Below are 20632 nucleotides of genomic sequence, written 5' to 3' on the forward strand. Positions count from 1 at the left end.
CATTGACAGAATTCTTCAATCACGGCCACCAAGCTACAAGAGCTTCGTGATGAACTATAATATGCAAGGGATGGATAAGACTATTCCCGAGCTCTTCACGATGCTAAAGGCTGCGGAGGTAGAAATCAAGAAGGAGCATCAAGTGTTGATGGTCAACAAGACCACCAGTTTCAAGAAAAAGGGTAAAGGGAAGAAGGGGAACTTCAAGAAGAATAGCAAGCCAGTTGCTGCTCAAGTGAAGAAACCAAGTTTGGACCTAAGCCTAAGACTGAGTGCTTCTACTGCAAAGGGACTGGTCACTGGAAACGGAACTGCCCCAAGTATTTGGCGGATAAGAAGGATGGAAAGGTGAACAAAGGTATATGTGATATACATGTTATTGATGTGTACCTTACTAATTCTTGCAGTAGCACCTGGGTATTTGATACTGGTTCTGTTGCTAATATTTGCAACTCGAAACACGGGCTACGGATTAAGCGAAGATTGTCTAAGGACGAGGTGACGATGCGTGTGGGAAATGGTTCCAAAGTCGATGTGATCGCGGTCGGCACGCTGCCTCTACATCTACCTTCAGAATTAATTTTAGGCCTGAATAATTGTTATTTGGTGCCAGCGTTGAGCATGAACACTATATCTGGATCTTGTTTGATGCGAGACGGTTATTCATTTAAATATGAGAATAATGGTTGTTCTATTTATATGAGTAAAATATTTTATGGTCATGCACCCTTGAAGAGTGGTCTATTTTTGATGAATCTCGATAGTAGTGATACACATATTCAAAATATTGAAGCTAAAAGATGCAGAGTTGATAATGATAGTGAAACTTATTTGTGGCACTGCCGTTTAGGTCATATTGGTGTAAAGCGCATGAAGAAACTCCATTTTGATGGACTTTTGGAATCACTTGATTATGAATCACTTGGTACTTGCGAACCATGCCTCATGGGCAAGATGACTAAAACGTCGTTCTCCGGAACTATGGAGCGAGCAACAGATTTGTTGGAAATCATACATACTGATGTGTGTGGTCTGATGAATGTTGAGGCTCGTGGCGAGTATCGTTATTTTCTCACCTTCACAAATGATTTGAGAAGATATGGGTATATCTACTTGATGAAACATAAGTCTGAAACATTTGAAAAGTTCAAAGAATTTCAGAGTGACTAGAAAATCATCGTAACAAGAAAATAAAGTTTCTTCGATCTGATCGTGGAGGAGAATATTTGAGTTACGAGTTTGGTCTTCATTTGAAACAATGCAGAATAGTTTCCCAACTCATGCCACCCGGAACATCACATCGTAATGGTGTGTCCGAACGTCGTAATCGTACTTTACTAGATATGGTACGATCTATGATGTCTCTTACCGATTTACCGCTATCATTTTGGGGTTATGCTTTAGAGACGGTTGCATCACGTTAAATAGGGCACCATCTAAATCCGTTGAGACGACACCTTATGAACTGTGGTTTGGCAAGAAACCAAAGTTGTCGCTTATTAAAGTTTGGGGTTGCGATGCTTATGTGAAAAAGCTTCAACCTGATAAGCTCGAACCCAAATTGAAGAAATGTGTCTTCATAGGATACCCAAAGGAGACTGTTGGGTACGCCTTCTATCACAGATATGAAGGCAAGACATTCGTTGCTAAGAATAGATCCTTGCTAGAGAAGGAGTTTCTCTCGAAAAAGGTGAGTGGGAGGAAAGTAGAACTTGATGAGGTAACTGTACCTGATCCCTTATTGGAAACTAGTTCATCACAGAAATATATTCATGTGACTCCTACACCAATTAGTGAGGAAGCTAATGATGAAGATCATGTAACTTCAGATCAAGTTACTACCGAACCTTGTAGGTCAACCAGAGTAAGATCCGCACCAGAGTGGTACGGTAATCCTGTTCTAGAAGTCATGTTACTTGACCATGACGAACCTACGAACTATGAGGAAGCGATGATGAGCCCAGATTCCGCAAAATGGCTTGAGGCCATGAAATCTGAGATGGGATCCATGTATGAGAACAAAGTATGGACTTTGGTTGACTTGCCCGATGATCGGCAAGCCATCGAGAATAAATGGATCTTTGAGAAGAAGACTGACGCTGGAGGTAATGTTACTATCTACAAAGCTCGACTTGTTGTGAAAGGTTTTTGACAAGTTTAAGGAGTTGACTACGATGAGACTTCCTCACCCGTAGCGATGCTTAAGTCCGTCCGAATCATGTTAGCAATTGCCGAATTTTATGATTATGAAATTTTGCAAATGGATGTAAAGACTGCATTTCTGAATGGATTTCTGGAAGAAGAGTTGTATATGATGCAACCCAAAGGTTTTATCGATCTAAAGAGAGCTAACAAAGTGTGCAAGCTCCAGCGATCCATCTATGGACTGGTGCAAGCATCTCGGAGTTGGAATAAACATTTTGATAGTGTGATCAAAGCATATGGTTTTATACAGACTTTTGGAGAAGCCTGTATTTACAAGAAAGTGAGTGGGAGCTCTGTAGCATTTCTAATATTATATGTGGATGACATATTGTTGATTGGAAATGATATAGAATTTCTGGATAGCATAAAAGGATACTTGAATAAGAGTTTTTCAATGAAAGACCTCGGTGAAGCTGTTTATATATTGGGCATCAAGATCTATAGATATAGATCAAGACGCTTAATTGGACTTTCACAAAGCACATACCTTGATAAAGTTTTGAAGAAGTTCAAAATGGATCAAGCAAAGAAAGGGTTCTTGCCTGTGTTACAAGGTGTTAAGTTGAGTCAGACTCAATGCCCGACCAATGCAGAAGATAGAGAGAAAATGAAAGATGTTCCCTATGCTTCAGCCATAGGCTCTATCATGTATGCAATGCTGTGTACCAGACCTGATGTGTGCCTTGTTGTTAGTTTAGCAGGAAGGTACCAAAGTAATCCAGGAGTGGATCACTGGACAGCGGTCAAGAACAACCTGAAATACCTGAAAAGGACTAAGGATATGTTTCTCATATATGGAGGTGACAAAGAGCTCATCGTAAATGGTTACGTCGATGCAAGCATTGACACTGATCCGGATGACTCTAAGTCACAAATCGGATATGTGTTTTTATTGAACGGTGGAGCTGTCAGTTGGTGCAGTTCTAAGCAAAGCGTCGTGGCGGGATCTACTTGTGAAGCGGAGTACATAGCTGCTTCGGAAGCAGCAAATGAAGGAGTCTGGATGAAGGAGTTCATATCCGATCTAGGTGTCATACCTAGTGCATCGGGTCCAATGAAAATCTTTTGTGACAATACTGGTGCAATTGCCTTGGCAAAGGAATCCAGATTTCACAAAAGAACCAAGCACATCAAGAGACGCTTCAATTCCATCCGCGATCAAGTCAAGGAGGGAGACACAGAGATTTGCAAGATACATACGGATCTGAATGTTGCAGACCCATTGACTAAGCCTCTCTCACGAGCAAAACATGATCAGCACCAAGACTCCATGGGTGTTAGAATCATTACTGTGTAATCTAGATTATTGACTCTAGTGCAAGTGGGAGACTGGAGGAAATATGCCCTAGAGGCAATAATAAAGTTGTTATTTATATTTCCTTATATCATGATAAATGTTTATTATTCATGCTAGAATTGTATTAACCAGAAACTTAGTACATGTGTGACTACATAGACAAATAGAGTGTCACTAGTTTGCCTCTACTTGACTAGCTTGTTGAATCAATGATGGTTATGTTTCCTAACCATAGACTGATTTGTCATTTGATTAACGAGATCACATCATTACAGAATGATGTGATTGACTTGACCCATCTGTTAGCTTAGCACGATGATCGTTTAGTTTGTTGCTATTGCTTTCTTCATGACTTATACATGTTCCTATGACTATGAGATTATGCAATTCCCGAGTACCGGAGGAACACTTTGTGTGCTACCAAACATCACAACGTAACTGGGTGATTATAAAGGTGCTCTACAGGTGTCTCCGATGGTACTTGTTGAGTTGGCATAGATCGAGATTAGGATTTGTCACTCCGATTGTCGGAGAGGTATCTCTGGGCCCTCTCGGTAATGCACATCTCTATAAGCCTTGCAAGCAATGCAACTAATGAGTTAGTTGCGGGATGACGAACGAGTAAAGAGACTTTCCGGTAACAAGATTGAACTAGTTATTGAGACACCGACGATCGAATCTCGGGCAAGTAACATACCGATGACAAAGGGAACAGCGTATGTTGTTATGCGGTTTGACCGATAAAGATCTTCGGAGAATATGTAGGAACCAATATGAGCATCCAGGTTCCGCTATTGGTTATTGACCGGAGACGAGTCTCGGTCATGTCTACATAGTTCTCGAACCCGTAGGGTCCGCACGCTTAAAATTCGGTGACGATCGGTAATATGAGTTTATGTGTTTTGATGTACCGAAGGTAGTTCGGAGTCCCGGATATGATCACGGACATGACAAGGAGTCTCGAAATGGTCGAGACATAAAGATTGATATATTGGAAGCCTATATTTGGACATCAGAATGGTTCCGGGTGAAATCAAGATTTTACCGGAGTGCCGGGGGGATGACCGGAACCCCCCGGGGGTTAATGGGCCTTGTTGGGCCCTAGTGGAGAGAGTGAGGGGCCGGCCAGGGCAGGGCCGCGCGCCCCTCCCCTTGAGTTCGAATAGGACAAGGAAGGGGGGGTGGCGCCCCCTTGCCTTTCCCCTTTCCCACTCCTTCCTTCCCCCTCCTAGTGGGACTAGGAAAGGGGAGTCCTACTCCCACTAGGAGGAGGACTCCTCTTCCTGGTGCGCCCTACTAGGGCCAGCCGGCCTCCCCCCTTGCTCCTTTTTATACGGGGGCAGGGGGCACCCCAAGACACACAAGTTGATCAGTTGATCTTTTAGCCGTGTGTGGTGCCCCCCTCCACCATAATCCACCTCGGTCATATCGTAGCGGTGCTTAGGCGAAGCCCTGCGTCGGTAGCATCATCATCACCTTCATCACGCCGTCGTGCTGACGAAACTCCCTCAAAGCTCTGCTGGATCGGAGTTCGTGGGACGTCACCGAGCTGAACGTGTGCTGAACTCAGAGGTGCCGTACGTTCGGTACTTGGATCGGTCGGATCGTGAAGACGTACGACTACATCAACCGCGTTCTCATAACGCTTACGCTTACGGTCTACGAGGGTACGTGGACGACACTCTCCCCTCTCGTTGCTATGCATCACCATGATCTTGCGTGTGCGTAGGAAATTTTTTGAAATTACTACGTTCCCAACAATTCACAGTTTCAATTTCCACATAGCAATTAGTAAGTAGCAGCACTCAACATCACAGAGTAGCCGAGCGAAGGCCGGGGGGAGGTATGTAAGTGAGGCCTCCATGAGGGGAGACAACCGGAGGGAGGCTTAGCCTGGTCATCGATTTGAATGGAGTGTCGGAGCTGCGTAGGATGGGAGACCAGGCGGCGCCGTCCACCTCTCCCCGGGCGTTGACAATCAACAGAGACAGTGGCGGCGCGGACGGCGGGAGTGGCCGTGGGGGCTGGTGGCCTGGTGTTGCTCACAATAAGGGGCTGGAACGAAGAGGGACTGAGGGTGAGACGGAGGCGGCATCGCTGCACCAAGGCGCCAGGCAAGGGTGGCGGCTGCGCCAGGCTAGAGAGGTGGTGGCGGATGGGAACCCTACAAAAGAGGGCTTTTTTCTCTTTTCCAATTCTACCCCCAGCTTCTGCACACGAAATCGAGTGGATCGAGGGGCTTCTTCGGAAACACTATGGTTTTCTTGAAACCGCACGGTTCATCTGTTTTTACAAAAACTGCCCGGTTCGGCTGGTTTTTTCGATTCAATTGCTTGAATGGTCTGCTGGCTTAGAGAACTGCTGGGATCCCTGGTTTCGATATTTTCCGGTCCGGTTTTTTAAACTATGCTTCCATCTATATGTTGTCGGACCACGACCGTCACTAATCATCGGACTCTGAGGGGTTGCCTGCTTTGCTACTGCGCTACTACAACAAACGCTAGCTCCTGCTATGTTGCAAGCGACGATGATGGCTACCGCATACTGTTAGAGTTATGTCGAATATTATTGCACAAGGTAGGTTACAGTTGGATTTAGAGTCGTATGGTGTGTAGACAGGATATGGAGTCGTGTCCAATTAGGACACTTGTATCTAGGTCTCTTATATAATGAGAGAATAGACACACGATGTAACCTATGCCGACATAATAACACAAGTACATAGGGGGAGCCGGCGCCCGAACGGCCGGGGTGTGATATTGTAGCGGTGTCATAGGGAGGAGTGCCCGTAGTCAGGCCCCGGGGATGCAGCCATATCGGTGAACCTCGTTAGCAAATGTCGGTGTCATGCTTGTGGGATTGTTTGGTCCTCCGTAGGTTGACCGCGTATCTCAGATTAATTCTAACAGATACACTAGGTGTTGCAAGCGGTATGGGCACCTGCTGCAAGCTGGAGTACGGGAGCTTCAATCTCGACTACCAATGCTGCGGCCCAAGCCAATGGCGGTGCAAGCGCGAGGCAGCGATGCTGCATCAGCCGCCAGTGATGCTGCGAGCAGTGGACGGTGACCGGCGGCCCAGCATTGCTGGGAGTGCTGCCACACACTACTGCATGGGGTGACCACCGCTGCGGCAAAGGACGCTTGCACCGATCCCGATGATGCAAGGATGACGGCCCGTGCCACGACCAGAGATGCGCGGTGATGAGCCCGTGATGCACAATGCTGCGGCCAAGAAACATGCCGCGGCAAAGGATGAAAAAGTTAGGCTTATATTTCTCCAAATCGAGTGCGTTGTGATCTATGCTTGTACAGATCGATGCCACTCTCTCACTGAGCCTCTTCTTCTACAGAACAAAACCAAAAATGGTACATAAACCGAAACAGGAGTCAAAAGAAGCAAGACCAGCATTTTGATTAGATCTATGTTTGCTTCCCAGTCAATACGTGTCGCAGTTACACAAAACATATTTACATTTTCTCGAGAAAACCTAGCTCCTATAGTTTTCAGTGGTTAACAAAAGGCAAGAAGCCTCCTCAAAACCAGGGCTTCACGAACTCCACTTCTAAAGCTGGGAGTGTCGGCTTTTTTTCTTTCTTCTTCCTAAATCCTAAGTCTCAAAAATTCAGGTGAGCCCGAACAACATCGTCGATAGGAGATTGACAGATTGGGCAACTCTCGCTGCTCGATTTCAGCTGATCAGCACAGTTGAAGCAGGTGCACATATGGCCACACCTGAATGAACATCAACTCGGTTAGCAAGACTCCACACAACAATTCAAGGTTAAAATGAGTCAAAAGTACATAATGTGTGTGTTCCTGCAAATCATTATAACCTGTAAAGTAAAGAGTCAACTTGCATCTCATGGCAGATGCAGCACGTGCCCTTTTTTGCTGTTATGTCAGGCTGGCTTGGCATCAACCCTGTTCAAAAGATTGCATCAGGCTTAAGAAAAAAAATTGATGATTATGAGTAGAACTAAAATGTCAGTGAGCTACTGTGGGGTAGTGGTAAACGGAAAACAAATCCAAGTTCAGATGGTACTCAACAGACTGAATTACAAAACCTGACACGCCAAGATTTAAGCAGCGAGTGGTCCAGCCCAAGAAGAACAGAATATATTGTTTAGCTTAGAAGACCAGAGTGACTCTTTTCCAAACAGTGCCACTCGAAAGTAGCTGTGGTCCTTTTTTTCAAGATTTCATCTGCCTAGCCTTTTAAGCAAAACTAGCTCACATGTCACCAGACATATTGCCTTCAATGCAAAATTATTTTCCAAATAAAAAAGAAACTTCAACTTCATCCTATTTTATGCCGAACAGGACCAGATATAGAAGAGACACAGACATAAAAAATCTTTTGTCGCAACTCACCAGCTTCGCGAAGTGCGCTGCACACCTCTTCTTTAATGGAATGCTGCATCTTTACTTGGGATGCAATACAAGTTTCTGCCAACTTACGTAGTTCATATATTTCATGATGAATCTGGGCCATTTCACTTCTTACCCTGACCTCCATTTCCTGTAACAGACAGCATGGTAAGAACATGTCTTTCCACAATTGACATTGAACAGCAGCTGACTCACAAGCAAATTTTGATTTTCATGTTGTTGTTGTTCTAATGATGAGTGCTGCCAATTCTCTTGGTGGTGGGCTGTGACATGGGAGACAGGTGCTAATGAACACGGTGCAGATGCCACCTGATCTTCATTCCGGGGTTCATCATTCTGTTGCCAGTATAAGTGTTCTGGATAGTAACCCCCAAATTCATCAATCATGTGTTCTTGTCTTTGCTTCTGCAGAATTGCTCTCAGGAGATGGTTCATTTTATTGCTAAAATCACTCTCAAGGGAATTTGAGACCTTTTTGCTGCATGGAAGAAACAAATATGTCACGGTTAACAAAATAAAAATAGGGGACGCTCATTATTGACTCTGATTGCCACCTGCAAGGTGGCATGTGTTAACCTTGTTTAAAAAGGTGATAATACGGTATATATAACATGTCTAATGTTTAAGCTTGTTTAGCCTATTTGTTTTATTGTTTTCTCTTGTCATTTTGTTAGGATAGCCTGGCAGTTTATTTCTCTTTCCTTCTACTCCCTCCGTGCCATAATGTAAGACGTTTTTTACTCTAGTGTAGAGTCAGAAAACGTCTTACATTATGGGACGGAGGGAGTAGTTTTTGCTTACTGATTTGGTTTTTGGTCGCAGCCATGCTTGTGGTGGCGTATTACGCCTTCTTGGTGTTCTCTTCTAATAAAAAAAATACCTTTTAAGCTTGTTTAAGCTTTAGTGGCTTTTTATTGGTAGGCTAGCCAAGTTTTACGGAACACTTGCATCTCAGTATGTCTTCATAAAAAAAAGTTCTGCTGGAGTGAACCTAAGGGTGTGTTTGGTAGTATGTATGGACCTAGCCTAGTTGTTCTCCTCTCATACATGCTGAGTGTAAACATGCTGACTCCATGCAGTTGCTGTTGTTTGGCAGCGATGTATGCGCTGAGACATGTTGAGCAGAGACTTTGTTTGGCAGCCTGCATGTGTTTAGACATGCTGAACAATTTTAAATTCTAATTTTTTGAATGATGAACAAAATTGAAATAACATGAAAACAAATTTAAACATATTTTGAAAATTTGAACAAAATTTAAAATTCTAAACATTTTTTCAAAATTAATTAAAATTTGAAATTCTGAACATATTTTAAAATTTTGAACATATTTGAAATTCTGAACTTTTGAAAATTTAAACAAAATTTGAATATTTTATAAAAATTTAACTTTTTAAAATTCTGGTTTTTTTCAAAATTCTGATTTTTTCAATTTTTAAAACATTTATTGAAAATTCAAACAAATTTTGAAATTCAGAACATTTTTTTGAAAATTCAAAAAAATTTGAAATGTTAAACTTTTTCAAAAAAATTGAAATTCTGAACTTTTTTTAAATTTAAACAATTTTTGTAATTCTGAATATTTTTTGGAAATTTGAACAAAATTTGAAATTATGAACATTTTTTGAACTATAAACATATCTGAACGTGATCTGGTGGGTGGTGACGAGGGTCACGACCAGCATGGCTGCCTTCATGCACCCTGTTTAGGGTGCATGAGATGAGCATGGTTGAGGGCCCTTTTATGCATGAGATGGACATAGCTCAGGTGAGCCTGTGCACCCTACCAAACAAGCAAAAATGGGTCGGATTGAGAACTTTTGCCCTCATGCACCCTCCATGCACCCTACCAAACACACCCTAAGTGCATCTAGTTGCGCAGGTGGAGATGTGCAAAACATATACTGGGAATTAGAGGGAAATTACCTCTCAAGAAGATTACAAATATCAGCATTGCCAGACAAATCTCGACTGTCTGCTTGTGTGGCAATATGCAATGATCTCCATGAGTTAGGGGAGTCTATCCAAGGCCGATCATTAAATTCAATCTGATTATGGTTCTCCATATCCCCAATTGCACCCTGATGCCAGCTGTCCGGACTCATGGAATCTACTGGTGCGGGCCAACCAAGACTGCTCATCCATAGTGCTCTCTCGTCCCAAGAACCATTCAGACTTTGGTTGTCTTCTTCTCGTAAAGTTTCACCTCTTGATGAAGGAGTTTCTTGAAGTTCACACGATGTGCTTATAGTACTTGGGGAGATATCATCCATATATTGATTATCGTAGACAACACGATGATCACCGTACCTTGCAAAGCTTGAAGCTTTAGAACTTTCTTGTCTTCCCTTTGTGTCTATCTTCTCATCATATTGATTGCCCTTTGTGTCTATCTTCTCATCATATTGTCGATTTCCTGAACCGTGGGAGTTAACAAGGCTCTCAATCGCTAGCCCGGTAGACTTCCCCGCAGATGGATTTCTATCATCACTATGTTGTTCATCAGCCCTGCACTTCGTGAAAACCAGTATTGCTTTAGGCATACATGAGAGTAGACGGAAATCAAGTACGAGTACTTAATAGATACGACCAAGGACAAACCCAACTTCTCCATCTAAGCTATTTGAAACAGTAGTTTACCTATTATTTTGCGGACTGCATTCATTTGCATCTTGTGAATCTGTCTTGCTGCTATCATCTCTGCCCATCCGAAATTGCAATCATCAAGAGCATACTACAGACTTAAATACGTGTTGTTGTGACATTCTAAGAAAAGACCAAGAAGACAAACATGTACTAATACACCAAAATTGTTCAGAGATCCTTTTTATCCACCAAAATTGTCTCAAGCCATCTTATGTAAGAGAGAGAAAAAACGTGCTAATACCTCAATGCCTCAGGTCTGCATTTTGGTGGGTGTGGCCTAACAGGTCTTAGTAGATTGCACACTTCATCGTTAATTGCGTCTCCATGACGCAATAGCTTTAGACGAAGCATGGACTGCAGCATATCAAAGAACATTTTAAGATGAGAAGCAGTGATTATTGCATAAACATGCTTCAAAGGGACGGGATAAAAAAGCAGCGCCTCGAGAAATAGAACAGAGAATACAGATACCAATACCATGCCAATAATGTTCCAGGGAGTAAATAAATGAGTTCATGCGAGCAGATAAGTAGTCTGGTATTTAGTAACAGACTTTGCAGTAGAGGGAAGAATAATCTTGTCCTTGGAGGAAGGAATAATGAAAGAAAAAGGAATATTTTATTTATGTTAGTTGCTAATGCCAGGAATATGTGGAGGGAGGGAACGCTGTTAATCAATGAAATGCATGCTCGAAATTTCTGCAAACAAGAACAGTTGCTTTCAAGGATGGCAATTCTTCAGAACCACGCTGTCATTGCCTTGTCCAGTTAAAAGTTCATTTTTCCTAGGTACCATGCACATCAATATTGGCTGGAGTTGGAGTAAAGGAAAAACAAAAATGTTTCAAGTAACTGAAGGGGCCCGCGCCGCTAGCTCTGGGAAAAAACGGCTGGCGACAGCTAGCTCTCCTCTCTCCTCTGCCCGCGCCGCTGGCCGCTCCGGGCCGCGGCGGCCACCAAATCCCGGCCGTTATGGCTGCCAGCTGCGCCTCCTGCTTCCCCGCGCAGGCCCGTCGGAGCCCCTCTCCGCCCGCTGGGGCCGCGTTTCGATCCGGTGGACCATCCCAGCTCTCCTCCCCTCGGTCTGCGGCCTCGACGGCAGCTGCGTCAGATCCGGCCTCGACGCCGCGAATCCTGCGGCGCGGCGAGCCATCCGGGGCCGGGGCGCGGCTCGGACCGCCGGATCTGGGGGCCAGGCGCGCCTTAAATCCGTTGTGGTTCGCCCCTCCTCACCGGCCTCTCTTTCCTCTTCGGGCCAGGCCAGCTCGGTGGGGGGGGGGGGGGGGGGGGGGTGGATGGACGGAGGTCAAGTCCCGAAAGAAGGGGAAGGCCGGCTACCGCTCGGCGGATAGAGGCGGGCGTGCTCCGACCCTGCGCTCGGACCGCCGCAGATCATTCAAGGCGGATGCGGGGAGGGAGGCCTTTTTAAGCAAGTTCAAAGGTAAATGCTTCCGATGCCTCAGTAAGCGCCGCCGCCGCGTAGATTGCCGGGATCCCCTCCGCTGCATCATCTGCAAGCGGGCGGGTCATTTCGGCAAGGAGTGCCCTCAAAACCCAAGAAACGGTGGCCCGGGAGGGGCTGCCCGTGCTCGCTTGATCTTCCCGGCTGCACCAAGAGCTCCGGTCCGCGACCGCGTCGTCTTTCCGCCAGCGCCACCCCCACCCCGCCCCCCTGCCCCATGGCAAGCCTCGCTCTCTGCGACCCGGCCAGGAGGCCGCGGGAGAGCAGCAAGATCATCGTGGCCTCCCCGGCGTTGGAGATCGAGGAGCACGTGCTACGCCAGCACGCGGTCACCCTCACCGCTGCGGACCGCTCGCACTCCACCACCCCCGCCGCGGTGGGCAGGGTCATCCTCGAGCAGCTCTCCACCCCTCCGCACCTGCTTCGCGTCACTGCCCACCAGCCAGAAGCTTTCCTAGTCCACTTCGACCTCCCTGCGCACCGGGACAACGCCGTGCGCCGGGGCGTCATCAAGGTGGAGGGTTGCAAGTACTTCATCAGGGCTTGGAATGAGGACGACCACGCCGCGCTTCTCAAGTTCCACCACCACGTTCGCGTCGTCGTTGAAGACCTGCCCATGAAGTTCTGGTCGCTGCTGGGTGCAGAGGAGGCCCTCGGCGACGTCGGCCGCGTCGACCGGCTCGACTCGCGCACCCTGAAGAGAGGGCACACCAAGACGTTCGCGTTCTGGCTCTGGGTGTGGGATGTTGCCCACATCCCCACCAAGCGCGCGCTCTGGGTGCTCAAGCGGGGCGCGGGCCGGGCGGACGAGATCGTCGGCCTCGCCCCCGCTGATCGCCGCATCCCCCCGCCGCTAGGCGTTCGGCGCTATGATCTCCCCCGCTGATCGCCACATCCCCCCGCCGCTAGGCGTTCGGCGCTATGATCTCCTGATCCACGTCGACCTGTTGGAGGATTGGACCCCCCTCTCGCCGCGCTCTTCGCACTCCGGCCAGAGCGGGCTGCCATCCTCGGATGAAGATGACGACCGCCCCTTCCCGCGCTACGAGCCTGGCACATGGGTGGCGCACGTCAAGGATGGGCAGGGCAAGGCCCGCAGCCGGGCGCCGCGTGTCGGGGCTGCGGCCTGCGGCCCTGTGCTCGGAGGTGGTGCCTGTGACCGCGAGGAGGACGGCGGAAGTGGAGGCGCTGGGGCAAGCCGCTCCTGGAGAGATCGCCTGCTTGGCGGCGGCTGCCACGACAGGAGCTGCAACGAGGACGTCGTCAGGGAGGCGCATCGGCGCCGCAGCAGATCCCCTGCCAGGCGTCGCCACGGGACGGACCGGCACGGCCGTCAGGCAGGCGGCAAGGCTGCTGGTGCTCATGTCCTGCGCGCAACACCACCGCTCCCCCTGCGCTCTGCGCCTCCTCCCCCCGCGGCGGAGGCGGACCCGGTGGCCCAGTTCTTCTCCTTCTCCGACAATGGGCGCGCCCTGCCTCCACCCCCGCGCACAGACTGCATGCAATTGGAGCTTGAGAGCGCCATGCAGGAAGCCCTGGTCACCCCGCTTGCCTTCGAAGACGGTGGCCGCTCCCCTCCCCCTCAAGCCGCAAACCCACCCGAGCTGGAGAGCCCGGAGATGCTTCCGTGCCTGCTGCCCTGCATCGCCTCCCCTGCTATGGGCGACGGTGGGTTTCCAGATGGAGGCGATCACCCACCAGGTGGGCGCCATGTGCATCGACAACGGGAAGGCGCAGGTTGAGGAGTTGTTCGCCCCGGTGCCGCCCCCGATCCTCTCTAGCCAGCCTCCACGTCCTCGCCTCTCCGCCCCGCCCAAGTCCAGGGCCACCTCCGCCCCATCTCGCCGCAGCGCTCGACAGGCGGCCGCGGGCACCTCCATCCCCGTGGCGCGAAGGGCGGTGCTGCGCCTCGTTCAGGAGCTGGGAGAGCTTGGCCCGAAGGACAAGATGACTGAAAGAGCTGCAGCGCGGATCATGAAGCGCTTCCAGGAACCACTCTCCGACGGCATTGCTGCGATAGCCAAGCTCACGGGGCTCAACCAGGGTGCTCTGACGATCGCTGCGGGCATGGCAGGAATCGCCGACGCGGAGGAGATCATGCAAGGCTGATTATGTTGGTAGTTTTAGTGTTAGCCAGTCTCTGCCAGCGGCTGGTCTTAAACCAGTTCGAGTTAGGATTAGTTTCTATGTTTAGTTCTCTGGCATTGTGGACGGCTCGACGACGACGGGGTTTTGGGGCTATTGGTGGCCGTCGTCGCCCTTGGTTTCGCTGTATGGTGTCTCTGTTTCAAGTAGATGGTTCAGTTGGCGGTGCAATTTCAGTTTCTTAGATGGATGACGGCAATCTAACCTTCATGACCTGGAATGTTAGAGGTCTGAACTGCCCGGCAAAACGCACGGTCGTCAGCGACGTAGCCTCCTCCCATAGAGTAGCAGTGCTCTGTTTACAGGAAACTAAGATCGACACCTGGACGACTGCGGTAGCTAGAGAGATAGGAGGTAGCAGATTGCAGGGGTGTGTGGTGCTGCCGGCAACGGGGACTAGAGGGGGCGCAGCGATTTTCTGGGACAAGGATGTAGTCGACGTAGCTTCGCACTACCTGGGTAGTTTCTCCATTATGGCTAGGGTGCACGAAAGGAGTTCAGGGAAGGTTTTTTGGATGACCACGGTTTACGACCCAACTGATGATGCACAAAAAGAAAGCTTCCTATCGGAGATAGCTGCTGCCGCCCCTCCTGCTGACGAGCCGTGGATGATCAACGATGACTTCAACATGATATATCAAGCGCGAGACAAGAGCAACTCCAACATAAACAGAAGGATGATCGGGAAGTTTCGTCGGGCCACTGATTTAGCAGGGCTCAAGGAAGTCAAGTGCAAAAACCGGCGTTTCACTTGGAGCAATGAGAGAGAAAGCCCTACCATGTGCAGCATTGACAAGATTTTCTGCAACACGCGCTGGGAAGAATCGCACCCAGACCACATGCTGTTTGCTGCGTCAACTTCTTTCTCAGATCACTGCCCCCTGGTTCTCTCTGCTGTGGATGCACCACGAAGAAGTGCTAGGTTCAGATTTGAAAACTTCTGGCCTAAATTTCCTCATTTCTTCCAAACAGTCACTCATGCCTGGCAAAGGCCAGTGCAGCACGACTGCCCTTCCGTCAGAATCAAGATGAAGCTTGACAGAACAGCGGCTGACCTGAGAATTTGGAGCAAGGCCTCTTTTGGTAAAGGAAAAATGCAGCTGCACATCGCAAATGAGGTCATACGTCTGTTCGACGTGGCGCAAGAAAACAAAGTATGAAAGTGCTTGGTTTAGCAGCCATTGAGCGGGCAAGAAGGAGGCAAGCCTCTAGGATTACCTGGCTAAAGGCAGGAGATGCAAACACGAAGTTTTTCCATGCAAGAGTGAGAGCTAGAAGGAGAAAAAACTTCATTCACTCCCTCAGGGAGGATGGCTTGGAGGTGTTCGATCACAACGGAAAGGAGAGGATTATTCACGATCACTTCGCCAGATTTCTAGGCAAGCAGGAGGATAGAAAAGCCACCATAAACTGGGAACGACTGGCCATTCCCACCATTGATCCGCAAGGTTTGGACTCGCCATTCTCCATGGCCGAGGTTTGGCCAGCCATCGTCTCCTCCCCAACGGAAAAAGCTCCTGGCCTTGACGGGTTCACGGGACAATTCTTCCGCTCCTGCTGGCACATCATTCAGGATGACATCATGGCAGTGTTTAACAAATTCCATCAGGTGGCTGGGCAAAATTTCCAAGAGATCAACACGGCTCTGATTACACTGCTGCCAAAGAAAAATGGAGCTTCAGAGGTCAACCATTATCGGCCAATCAGCTTGATCCACTCAGTTGCCAAACTAATCTCCAAAGTGCTCTCTGCAAGGCTGGCAAGGGCTCTAGATACAATCATCTCACCGGCACAGACTGCTTTTCAGAAAGGCAAATGCATCCACGAGAGCTATCAGTACGTACAGAGTTGTGTTCGGATGTTGCATAGAACGAAGAAAAAGGCGCTTTTCTTCAAACTGGACATAACAAAGGCTTTTGATTCGGTGTCATGGGAGTACCTGCTCGAGCTCAAGCAAAAAATGGGTTTCCCTCCGAGATGGAGAAACTGGATAGCTCTGCTACTCTCCTCTGCCACCTCCGCCTGCTTGCTCAACGGAACGCAGGGCCAATCAATTTCTCATGGCTGTGGTTTTAGGCAGGGTGATCCACTATCCCCGCTGCTTTTCATCCTGGCGATTGACCCCCTTCACCACCTCCTTCAAGCTGCTGCGGAGGAAGAGATGATCGCTCGGCTGCCAGGCCGGGGCATCAGCATGCGAGTCAGCTTATACGCTGATGACGCCGTCATTTTCGCAAACCCGGTGAAGGAGGAAGTGGATGCACTGCTGCACTTGCTCAGCAGATTCGGGGAAGCCACGGGACTGAGGTTAAACCAGGCTAAATCTGCAGTCATCCCAATCAACTGTGCTGATGTTCAGTTAGATGTGGTTCTGCAAAACTTTGGGGGGCTGCACTCCACGTTCCCAACCACATACCTGGGACTGCCAATCTCTCCAAGGAAGCTAAGGCTGGTGCATTTCCAATTTATCATCGACCGGATACGCTCAAGGTTGGCTGGGTGGAAGGGCAAGCTGATGAACATGGCAGGAAGAAGAGTACTGGTGCGTGCCGTTCTGACGGTGCTGCCGGTGTTTGCAATGACTGTCCTCAAAGTGCCGAAAAAGATCCTAAAAGACGTGGACAAAGCAAGGAGGCAGTTTTTATGGGCTCATGATGAGAATGTCACCGGCGCCAAATGCAAGGTGGCCTGGGGCAAAGTTTGTCTTCCGGTGGACAAGGGGGGGCTTGGTTTGCTAGATCTACATCGCTTCAGCACAGCTCTCCGGCTGCGCTGGTTGTGGCTCTCATGGCAACAGCCACGCCGGACTTGGATGAACTTCCCGGCCCCATGTGTCAAGGAGGACCTGGAGCTGTTTGCATCGGCCACCAACGTGCACTTGGGCAACGGAAAAACAGCGCTTTTCTGGACTTGCAAATGGATTGGGCCGGTGGCGCTGCAACACGAGTTCCCCGCCTTGTTTCAGCATTCCAGAAGGAAAAACAGGACAGTTCAAGACGCGCTGGCAAATGACACATGGGTGCGTGACCTCCGGCATGGCAACACAGCAGAGATTGCCCACCAGTTTTTGCAAATGTGGAGGAAAATTCAGGGCGCAGGCATCTTTCTTTCCTCCGACGAGGACACGATCAGCTGGGCGGCAACCACAGGAGGAGGAAACTACTCGGCAAAGGCTGCTTACGATCTACAGATCAGTGACATCCCTCCCTCAGGTGAAACAACTGCGATTTGGAGAGCTTGGGCGCCAGGTACGGTGAAGATCTTCGCTTGGCTGCTCCACCAAGACAAGCTTTGGTGCAACGATCGCCTACAACGGCGAGGGTGGCCCAACGGGTATTTCTACGCTTGCTGCAACAGAAATCTGGAAAGCTCAATTCACCTTTTCTGGGACTGCCCTTTCGCCCGAACGGTCTGGCAGGCAGCGTCGCGTAGATATGGTTGCGCACTGCTCAATGAAGCGCGGGAAGCAGGTCACAGCTCTCTCAGGCATTGGGAAAGGCTGATTGCTTCAACGCCTCAAAGTTGCAGAAAGGGGCTAAGGACGATGATGCTGCTGATCACGTGGGAGCTCTGGAAAGAGAGGAATGCGTCTGTGTTCAGAGGAAAAACGCCTCGGACGGAGGACGTTCTGCGAGCCATCAAGAACACGATGGAGCTCTGGCGGCTCGCAGGAGCGCGATGCATTGAGGCCCCGTTCGGGGAGGATGTAGTGAGATGAAACACCCTGGTCATGTAACTGGCCTAGCTCTGGCCACTCTTAGCTCTCCCAAAACTACGATCACTTGATCACTCATGTATTTCTCGCTGCTTTCTTCTAAATCAATGAAGCCGGTGACCCCGGATCTTTCAAAAAAAAAGTAACTGAAGGTATGGCAGAAAAAAAAATAACACAACCTAAAAGGCGATGCCATTAAGAAGAATTGAAATTTGCGTTGTACTTTGCACAACTAAACTGCCCAGCCATTACTCATATTTATGTCCCTGGTACATGCTATAGCAAGTAACCTGTGAAGTCATGTGGTATGGTTTGTTTGGCTTGTTGGCCACAACTGTGCAGCAATCACAATCTCCACATGATACAAACCAGAGATGATATTCACTCGTGACATCTCATCCATCAGCTATGAGAAGCCACAACTTTTTTTCTTTTTCTTTTGAGGGGTGCAAGCTATAGCCCCCTTTTTCAGGGATCCAAGCCATAACCTCAATCAGTCTGGCATTGAAACGCCCATCCTACTGTACTGAACGTAAGGGCCTCATTCTAAGGCCGGCAAGCGCCTCCGTTCTAAAAACTGTACTGAACGTTGCTCCACTGTCACCAGCAAATTAGTTGCATATTACTGACATTGAAAGTACTACTACGTATGTTAACTTTTCTCATTCATAATGACATACAAACAGATCTGCAAAGGTCATGAGCGGCTATAGGGTACTAGAGTTTCCACGATCAAGATTATTGGATCTTTTGGTCAAGCTTTTGCGACTATTCACCAGAGTCACAAATAAGATCACTAACTAGTTTGATGGTCACATAATAACATGTAAGGACTAAGGGGCTGTCAAGTTTTTAGACCATTCCCGTCTATTTTTGGTTGAGCCGAAATAAAGCATGATTATGGAGTTTGCACATGCCATTGATCAGCAATGCCAGTTGGGAAACCGATCTACCAAACAGTTCTCCGGCCCCATCCTTGCGGGTCTAAAACCAACAACTCACACTTCTTGGCTCGTCTTAAATAATGTTTCCAAAACGATACTAAGAAAATTGCGTCACTGATCATCAATTTATGGTTGATGGAGGTAATTTTGTACTCTAATGCTAGTATATATACTGTATAATGCATTATGCAGCGTGAACTTTTTTGATGGAATACGAATTTACCTGGATCCTGCCTTTGTGCCCGAAGCGAGAGACGGCGTGTCGCTCCGCGAGCGCGGCGAGCTCTCGCCTGCGACGATGTGCCATCCGAGCGACAAGCTCCTCCACTGCGCGGCGCCCGCGTACCGTCCTGACCACCAGCTTGGGCGGCCGAGTGCCCTTGATATGAACGGCGAGCGACTCGACTGCGTTGCGCAGCTGGGTCGGCGACGGGGGCGCGGACTGCGAGAGCGCGAGCTCGTTATTGGCGGCCTCCAGGTCCTCCTCCGGCAGCGAGGCAGCCCCGCTGAGCTTCTTGACGATGCATCCGACGCGGCCGCGTGGCGAGCCATCGGATTCAGAGGTGACGTCGCCCGAGGCGCGGGGCGTGACGGGCCCCACGGCCTCGATCTCGCGCCAGCGCTGGATGAGCGAGGACGCCCGCGGGCCCGACGGCGGCAGGTCCGGGCCGGCAGTGGTCGTGGAGGAGGCGTCGGACGGCGCAGGCGAGGGCTCACGGAAGACGGCGGCGCGGGCGGCGACGGGGCGGGTGGCCGAGGCGAGCGCGGACAGCTCGGCCTCCCTGTCGCGGCGGCGCGCATCGGCGGGAGGCGGCGGCTCGGAGGCCGTGGCGGCGGCAGCGGCGGCCGCCCAGCGCTCCAATATAATCCGCTTGCGCCTGGGCGTGGGCTCGGCGGGCGCGGTGGCGGCGGCGTCGGAGAAGGAGTGGCGCGGCGGCGGTATGAGGACGTTGACGTTGAAGAAGCGCCTGTGCCTGGAGGTGGAGGTGGAGGTGGAGGGGTCCCTCCATGGCGCGGAGTCGTGGGGCATGGCGGCCAGGGAAGAGGCCATGGGGAGAAGGGTCGGGGCAGGCTAAGAATGGGCAGTGGTGGCGGGAGGACGCGTGTGCGGTGGTGAATATAAGGAGACAAGAGGAAGAGAAGCTCCACGGTTCCTGCGATCCTGCGATCGCGGTTCCGTTTTGCTATGCTATTTTCCGCTCCGGCAAGAGCCGTTGCGCACGGGAGCACAGAGCCACGGAGCAGAGCAGAATGGCGGGGGAGAAGAGAGAGAGAGAGAGAGAGTTTGCTCCTAAATTTAGGCGGAGGAGGCGGGGGAGGGAAGAAGGTGCCGTTACGGCGTTAGCGCGGGCGGGCGTGGTTTCCGCGCCATTCCACCTCGCACCCTTTCCCGTTTCGGGCCACGGTGGTTGCCCTGCCATGTGCCATGTGACGTGCGCCCGGGTCGTCGTCCCTGCTCCGCCCGCGCCGGTGTTGGTCTTCCCTCGTTAGGTGCTGCATGCGTCGCGCTACACGTTGCTTTCTCACAGAATGTGCTTGCTTTGCAATTGCAATTGCATTGCATACAGGCTGCGCATGCCGACTCCGACCCCTCCTCTCCTCTCCTCTCCTCAGCTACATGCCGACTTTAGCTCCCTTTTTGGGTATTTTTCTGGGTTTTAATTATCAGTATCATTATTCCCAACAAGTTATAAAGTCTTGTCTGTCTCCCAACTGCGAGCTGCCTTGTCCGACGCTTACCTATGCGTGTGAATCTGCGGTTCACAACGTACGTGACACGTCCACCGTTATCCACGCGTGCTTCTCACAGGTTCTTTATATTATAGTCC

At 49.6% G+C, this 20632-nt stretch overlaps 1 protein-coding gene and 1 pseudogene across 2 annotated transcripts; one reads left to right on the plus strand and one right to left on the minus strand.

The window, feature by feature from the left end:
* Positions 1-6896: 6896 nt before the first annotated feature.
* Positions 6897-20279, minus strand: LOC125536917. 2 transcript variants are annotated; one of them, XM_048700217.1, is made up of 8 exons: positions 19027-20276; positions 10780-10892; positions 10533-10592; positions 9819-10400; positions 8090-8372; positions 7877-8024; positions 7339-7426; positions 6897-7237 (listed from the first exon to the last, which is right to left on the minus strand). In XM_048700217.1, the coding sequence occupies exons 1-8, from the start codon at positions 19852-19854 to the stop codon at positions 7120-7122; spliced, it is 2220 nt and encodes a 739-aa protein (XP_048556174.1). In that variant the 5' UTR covers positions 19855-20276; the 3' UTR covers positions 6897-7119. The 2 variants fall into 2 exon arrangements, with proteins under 2 accessions (XP_048556174.1, XP_048556175.1); XM_048700218.1 differs by lacking the exon at positions 10533-10592 and having other exon boundaries at positions 19027-20279.
* LOC125536918 lies at positions 11795-13970 on the plus strand (annotated as a pseudogene).
* Positions 20280-20632: the final 353 nt, after the last annotated feature.

The sequence above is a fragment of the Triticum urartu genome, chromosome 2 (genome assembly GCF_003073215.2).
Source record: "Triticum urartu cultivar G1812 chromosome 2, Tu2.1, whole genome shotgun sequence".
NCBI classification, from domain to species: domain Eukaryota; kingdom Viridiplantae; phylum Streptophyta; class Magnoliopsida; order Poales; family Poaceae; genus Triticum; species Triticum urartu.

What these genes read in the sequence shown, in the direction of transcription:
- LOC125536917 (XM_048700217.1), bottom strand. Translation starts at nt 19,854, where the DNA reads ATGGCCTCTTCCCTGGCCGCCATGCCCCACGACTCCGCGCCATGGAGG. An exon ending in CAGCGCACTTCGCGAAGCTG is followed by an intron (nt 7,427 to 7,876) that starts GTGAGTTGCGAC and finishes TCTTTTGAACAG; the next exon opens with GGTTGATGCCAAGCCAGCCT. An exon ending in GTTGACTCTTTACTTTACAG is followed by an intron (nt 7,238 to 7,338) that starts GTTATAATGATT and finishes ATGTTCATTCAG; the next exon opens with GTGTGGCCATATGTGCACCT.